At 35.0% G+C, this 8,020-nt stretch overlaps 1 protein-coding gene across 6 annotated transcripts in view; it reads right to left on the bottom strand.

The window, feature by feature from the left end:
• Positions 1-889: 889 nt before the first annotated feature.
• Positions 890-8,020, bottom strand: part of LOC140465662 (lysophospholipid acyltransferase 2-like) — a 129,889-nt gene continuing 122,758 nt past the window's right edge. For all 6 annotated transcript variants that reach the window (XM_072561257.1, XM_072561271.1, XM_072561278.1 and 3 more), the window contains one exon: positions 890-6,777. In XM_072561257.1, the coding sequence (XP_072417358.1) occupies positions 6,585-6,777 (193 nt within the window). In that variant the 3' untranslated portion in view covers positions 890-6,584. The remainder of the gene's footprint in view (positions 6,778-8,020) is intronic.

Here is an 8,020-nt window from a genome sequence, read left to right as displayed (position 1 = left end):
GTTTGCACATTTTCCCCAATTGTGAGAGTTTTTGTTTAAAGGAGTGCAGGTTAGGTGGATTGGCCATGCTGGATTGCATGATAGTGTCCACTATGTGCAGGCTAGGTGGATTAACCATGGAATAGAGTTACAGGTTGAGGGAAGGATGCAGAGTTTCATGCAAGCATCCACAGATTGTTTTCTCAGTCACCTCCAGCCATTTTATTTAGAAGAAAACAAGCTTGTTGGCTTCTCTCCATCTATTGGGAGCAAACGTCTCCCTCTATTCTCAGACTGCAGGAGCACCTTAACTGAAGCATTAAACCATACTTCCCTTAGCTAAATTCACTGGCTTACTTCTGCTGCAATGCTTTCTCTGCTGTGTGCACAGCCTGTTTGAAGACTGCAAACAGATCTTTAAGAAAGGATTGCCAACCTACCCACCAGAACTAACTTCCGCCAAGTACCAGTTACCTGCTGGCTGGATTCCCAAATGTCCTGCTGCTGCCCATACGACCCACAAATGACCTCCATGATCGGGCACTGATTATGGTAAACACTAGTTCAAATGTGTCAGATAATTAAATAACATTGGAGGAGTCAAGGGGCCTGTGACATGGAGCTGGGAATTAAGCGTACATGTAAAAATTAACAATAGTTTTTGGCCATCCAAAACCTAAGAGTTCATGTTTTGAACTTTGAAATTCTGAAGAAGGATCACTGGACTCAAAATGTGAACTTTGCTTTCTCTCCACAGATGTTGCCAAATCTGAGTTTTTCCAGCAATTTCTGTTTTCTATTCTGGTGCTTTTAGTTTTGTGAAAGCATCCCATAAGATACCTTTTTAAAAATTAATTCAACAGAATGAAACCCAACTCCAAAATTCTATTCAAATTCTTTTGGAGACAAATTCTTAGCAATTATTTTAATCACACTTTGATAAACACACAAACAAAACAACTTATATGAAGTTACAATCACTCAAACAGCTGGCATCATATATCAAAACAATGAAAAATAGCTTACATGCTATACAAAGCTGAAGAATCTTTTGAATGACATCAGTGCAGAACTTTTTCCCTGTAGTGTATAGTACAAAATATTTTACACAAAGTTCAAATATTGTAATAATTTTACTAAGGATTAAAAACAGACATTGTGAAAATTGGAAAGGCATATTTTGGTGATTATAATTTACTTCAAGCACATAATACGATTAAAAGCACACACAGTTACGAGACATTTATTTCAAAAGGGACAAAGCAGCTACAATTCCCTCTAAAGTGGTATTAATAGAAAAATAAAATTGTTTAAAAAAGTCTGCATTTAAAAAGGCTTTTTTCTCTTTGTTTAAACCATTTTTGAAACCAATCCAAGTTAGTTCGTGGCGGTCAAATCTAAAAACAAATTACAAGAGATCCAGAATTGTGTTTTCAGATTTTTCCTTCTTGAAGAGATGACCATCAGACGGAATTTAGATCATTAAGACTTAGAAGTAGAGTCGGCCATTCAACCCATCAAGTCTACTCTGCAATTCAATGAAATCACGATCGATATGACAATCTTCAACTCCCCTTTCTTCTCAAAAACCCTCAATATCTTCTAATACTTGTAGTATCTTGCCTACTGATATCTGTTTAAAAGACAAATTGTCTTCCATTTTCCTATACTGATAAGAATTTGTATTACTGAATTTTTAAATTCAATGCATTATATTGAAAGGTTTGAACAATTTGTTTGTAACTTGTAAACTTGATACAACCAAAAAGTCATTACAGTGCAAAGGTAGATGGAACAAAGCTCTACCATAACTTTGCATTACATTGTCTTAATAAACATGTCACCCAGATCCAGTGCATTAAAACAAAGGCAACTGAAAAGCATGAAACACAGAACAAAGATTATGTTTGACCCTCTCAAAAGCTGTCCTTGAAACCAGTGCTAAACATAAGAAACAGATCAGATATGTTGTAAGTTTGTACAATACTGTTTATCCACATTTATAGAGAAATACAATTCTTGGCTTTTTCCACAAGGTGTCTTATTTCCTTCATCAACTTCTACTTTGAACCAGATGTTCACTATTGGCCAGCCCTATTGTGATAAATCTCAAATGTAGAGATGCTTAGTGATAATTTAAATATTATTTCCAATTGAGATTAAATTTTTGAGGTTTATATATTTAACAAGATTTTAATATATTTAATGAATGCATAATTATGCAATACTTCATTGTACTTTATCTGAAACAGAGAACTAATTTTAAAAGATCCTATTTATGGCCTGACAATAGTTATTTCTTTAACAAAAATTTGTGCTTAGATTTGTTTCAAATACACCACAGGTGAACTAGCTTCAATAAACTTACTATTCCCCCATCACAGCTGCAAACATCCAGCTTAATTAGAGGCTACCTGTGGTAGTTGACAATACTTCAATGATAAATTTAATTATTCAGGACCTGCATGCTACCAAGAGATCAAATTTTATAATGTCAGCAGTATCAATTCAGAATAAATTTCCCATTTACTCCCAGAATAAAAATAGAGACTTCCACTTGCTCAATTAAAAAAAAATTGAAAAGCTTGTTTTAACATTTGAAACTAATTGACAAACATGTAAAATCGAAGGATTCAATGACAATGTTTATTTTCCAATATTTCCATATAGTTACTCAATTCTGTTAAAAATCCGAGCATCCAAAACAATTGTTCTGCTCTATTTAACCAGTTGATGCAAAACCCAACTACAATTGGGATGACTGGGAAGGGCAACAGTCTGTTCAAAACATGAACAATCTATTCAGGAAAGACAATGCAAACCGACTGGGGCATATAATATTTGATGTGGACTTTTGTTTAAATCCTGTTGCTACATTGTGTGTTATAAATAGAATTTACAAGACATTTCCCAAACTAAAGCTGAAAGTGACTGCAATAACTTCACAACTCTCTTGTATCTTTTCTAGCCTTTTCCCATAAATATTGAACCTCTTATGAAAGTCAATTTTGCAATCAGTGAGAAACAAAAATACCCCACTATCCCAAACTTTTTAAAACCATAATGACTAAAAGTCCTGAAACCATTGCAGATACGTTAGCTTAAAATGTTGCTATCCTGCATTCAACTTATATTACAGATCTCACACTAATTCAATTACAGATTGCTGTTGAATGTTCAAACAATAATAAAAATGGATTAATTGTTTGAGCATGGATTAAGGAATAGGTTAGTGACTGGAGAGCTGTATTCTATATCTGCTATCTCATACAGCAAGGTTCTTCTCAGCATGAATGTATGCCACAGCATTGGGGCTAGCCAAATATTACCCAAAAAAGAAATCAGATAGTGCTAACTTGGACAACTATAAAATGAGGCGAAAGTAAGAACTGCAGATGCTGGAGATTAGAGTCAAGAGTGTGGCGTTGGAAAAGCACAACAGGTCAGACAACATCTGAAGAGCAGGAAAATCGACATCTTGGGCAAAAGCGCAAATGAGTCAACACAATTTGTGAAAGGGATAGGCCAAGAGTGTTCAAGGATAAAATTGCTACGTAGCTGGCTAATAGTAGTAGCTAAAGCTATTAGGGATTTTAAAAAGGGATGTTAGTGCTTGACAACATTCAGAATACTGAAGAGATAACAGGTAGGAATTTGGGGAAAATCCATTGGATGTAATGAATGTGCAGTTTGGGAAAGCTTCTGTCAAAATACTACATTTAAGCTCACTAAGTTTGAGAAGTTTGAGTTATGGAACGGATAATATAGAATAAAGATTGCTTAGCAGGAAGAAAGCAGGACAGAGGGGCTTAGAGCAATGGGAAGAGATACTAATGCTGAAGATGTAGCACAGATTCATTAGGATATTAGCTTAGTATGAGGAAATACAAAGACTTGAAAAATTCGGTATTTTTTCACTGGGATAATGAAAATTACAAATAAATAAGATAAAAGTGCTTAAAATTCTTGAAGGATGGGACCGGATGGTGAAAAGCTATTACAAATTGAGAGCAATAGGTCAAAGATACAGGATTAAAACGTAAGAAGTTTGATAGATGAGGATTTATAAAAAGAGATGAGAGCTTGTGGAATTGACTTCTCGGATTAAATGGTTTAAACAGAATCTAAAACTCAACATTTTGAAATAGGTAAAAAGGAAGTGAGTTGAAGAAATTAACAAGATGGATATAAACATGATTCTAGTCATTTGCTCAGAAGCATACACAGATACAGACTGGTATGCAATGTAATTTCTATGTGTCCACGTATCCCAGCCAAAACACAAAAAGAGTTGCTACTCAACACATTCCCAGTTGAAACATGGCTTTTGTAAAGTTAGTTAGGACAATATTGCAGAGATATTATTAGATGCAAGAAAATTCTTTATGGGAAGGGCAGACAAATTCCTCAGGTCTCTGTTTGGAAATATATGTGTTTAAAAATAATTAAGCACAAATGACTGTTAGATTATCATCATGAAGAACATCAGACAAGTAGGAAGAAGTGGTTACTGGAATCAGTGCAAACTATAGGCATTATTGAATAATCAGAAGTTTACATATGTGACTCCAGAATTAGTATATGAAAATCAAATAGTATGCATTTGTGAAACAATAGGCTGTACAACAATAAATGGCCTTAGTGGTCCTCCTGTATAAACTAAAACAAGCTGGACTATTATTGATAGTATTTTTTTTATTTCCTGAAGAAGGGCTTATGCCCGAAACTTCGATTCTCCTGCTCCTTGGATGCTGCCTGACCTGTTGCACTTTTCCAGCAACACATTTTTCAGTATTTTTTTGCAATTAATTTTAGAGAGAGAAGTAATTTCTATAAAAAAGTGACTTACAAAGAAAAAGGCATCACAATGTAATTGCAGATTATTGATAATGCATCCGGTTAGAATTAAAAACTAATTTGTTGCTAACACTGCAAGTTGAAGACTGGTTTCTTACAGCTTCCTGAAAACAGTCCTGACAAAAATTAACCTGATAGTTAAATAGAAAGGAATTCTTAACGTTTCAAGTGAAACCCTTCAATTCTCAATTTCTAAGCATGTACATTTTAAAACACAATGTGCAGTTTATAGTTTGGACACTAAATACAGAAAGACAAACCATGTCCCTACAAGTTAAAACAAAACCAAACCTCTCATCTAAAATTTAATGAATGAAAATTCTACACGTTATTCTTGGAACTAAAATTTCAATGTCCCTGTGCATGTTGCATACTGCAATTTTTACAGGAGCCTAATTTATTGCAGTGCGTAGTGCTTCATTTACTCTGAACATAGTGCATAACCCCATTAAGCAATGTCACTTACATAATTACACAAGACAATCGAAAGCTGGTTACCCTGAAGTGCAATCGACATTGTCCTATTTGATAGATCCAATTCAATACAATGAAACAGATAAAACTTAAACCAATACTATCTGGTCAGGAAATCGATGCTGTTAGTTTTACATTACTTAGTACTATTCAACACAATCTTTGCCAATTAGTGTATGTACCTGAAACCTAATACAATGGAAGTCCTGGGTGCTGCAAATCCTATGAAGCCACAATGCTTTAAGTTCTAAACTACAATGCTACATATGTTCAGACCAGGCACTGAAAAAATAAATTTAAGAAAAATCTTGCTTTCAGATTGACCCAACAGGTTCTCATAACTATTAGCTGGTATCAAATAAGCAAGTTAATTCTCTTAGAGACAATCTTGCATCCTTTGCTCTGGATGTCAGTTCAGGCCCCAACTTTGGATTTGCACATCATCATGGCAACATTCTGTAAATACTGGGTCAGATGGCTTAAATTAGACATGGTTTTCCAAACTTTCCAAAATAAAAACTGGAGGAAGAGGGGAGAGGAAATAGCTAGCTTTATTTTTAAAAGGAACTAATTAATCTTACCAAAATGTAAATTTTTAAAAATCACATAGTACACAAGATCACAGTATTTTTCAGTCAGTTCATTCATAAAAGAATACAAAGAACAAAACAGGGTCAACCAAGAAAACCTGCAAATTCCCAAGATGGAAAAAAATATGAAGCAAGTGGTTTGATCACCCCATTATATTAAAGTTATGTTAATTTTCACAGAAAGTGGTAGCTCTTTAGAATGAGTCATTGTCAGCAAGATTTATCCACCTCTAGCTATTTTAACTAGTATAAAGCGCCATATCTGGGATCACATACAATTTTGGTTTGTACAAAAGATTCTAGTGGGACTGACTGTAGATGACTTCATATAGTACAACTTCATGGCTTATCTAAAAAGTGTGGTTACAATAACCTCTCAAAGGCAACAATTCCATAAAAAGGTAAAGAAAACCAATAATCTCTAGACTGAAGTAGTGTGCATAGTAGCGATCAATTCCAACCAGTTATGATCAGCGTCGTGCAGCTGATCACATATTACTTCCTTTACTCCTCCATTTTTCTTTTAGTTGCTTCTGTGCCGCCTTTCAAAAAAAAATTTATATACTAGGTTGTTGCTTCAGAATACTTTGCATGTGTCCAACAGCACAATGCCCTCTTTAATATGTTAACGAAGCTTATAAGTTTAATTGCAGTCCTAACTTCCCCTTCAAATGCACTTGGTGTTCACGATGGTCTTGGTATCTGGTTCAAATTGTTATTCATTGCAGAATGACTGTTCGTTGTCAACACATTTTCCACTTCCAATCGTTTCTGCTTTGAGTGATTCTGTTCATTTTCATTTTCTTTTCTTCTAGGCTTCATTGGCAATACAAATATGACCAACAGGGCAACAATATGGAGACCGTAATACCAAGATCTAGAGGAGGGAAAATAGTCATAGTAATAGTAGGTGTGAATTAAATTGATTAAATATTCATTCAGTGGTAAGAAAGCTACCCATCGAAAAACAATGTTTGTCATGCAAGGTATTGCAGGGCAAAATTGAGTGTCTAAAATGACCTAGAACATCAAAATGTATGCCTTCAATAACACTCCATTATAAAACCAAGAATTGGTCAGAACAATGAACTCTTGTAGTCAAATGAAATATGTACATGTTCCACATTGCATTTAATCTTTGGTAAACATTCTGAGATTTTAATTCCTCTTTTCCTGAACCAGTTCATATTTAGAGGTCACAGAGAATTCAGTGACATTCCTGACTTATTTAAAAAGAACATAACAAATCTCTGAAGAGCACCTCACCCAATCCCTATAATCCTGCATTTCCCATGACTAATTCAACTGGCCTCCATATCCCTGGACATTACGGGCAATTTAGCATGGCCAATCCACCTAACCTGCACATCTTTGGACTGTGGGAGGAAACTGGAGTAGTCAAAGAAAAACTGTGCAAACGCAGGGAGAATGTGCAAACTGCACAGACAGTTGCCAGAGGATGGAATCGAACCTGGGTCCCTGGTGCTGTGAGGCAGCAATGCTAACCACTGAGCCACCATGCCATCCATCTTATAAGGCATTAACTCTTTTTCCGATGAAGAGGAATCTACAAAACTTAACTGCAGCATTATCATCAATTTAATAGGAAAATGTGATTTGCTTAAATTAATTTCATACAAAGTTAAACTTTTCAAGAATGCAGCTACAACTTTAGGATGAAGTCTTACCAGGATAGCTCTCTACAGGGAAGCATCCACAGAAATACCAGACAACTAGGGCAACTACTTATTAGTTATAAAAAGTGAGAAATAAATTACATTGAGCTGCTTGACTCAAAACGTGATACTAATGGAGTTGATAAAATTCAGAAAATTGGAGAATTGCTTCAAAGAAACTGCATCAGTTTTAAATCCTGTGCCATATGTTCTCAGCTAAGCTACAAAACAAATAAAGCAAGCTATATTATTAGGGCAACTCTGGAAAGCTAACAGATCCAGCTCGTAAACTGCATTGCTATTAGGTAGACAAAAGTTCGACACTTTGGTATGCCTGACGGATATTTTGAATCTCTTAGCAAACAAATGCAAGCACGTTACACAAAAGTGAAATGACATACTAACACCTTTGACTTGCAAGTGATCACTAAGTGCAATTTGGAG

Source organism: Chiloscyllium punctatum, chromosome 3 (genome assembly GCF_047496795.1).
Source record: "Chiloscyllium punctatum isolate Juve2018m chromosome 3, sChiPun1.3, whole genome shotgun sequence".
Taxonomy (NCBI): Eukaryota; Metazoa; Chordata; class Chondrichthyes; order Orectolobiformes; family Hemiscylliidae; genus Chiloscyllium; species Chiloscyllium punctatum.
Note: the sequence above shows the minus strand (reverse complement) of the source record. Positions and strands in the feature narration are given on the sequence as shown.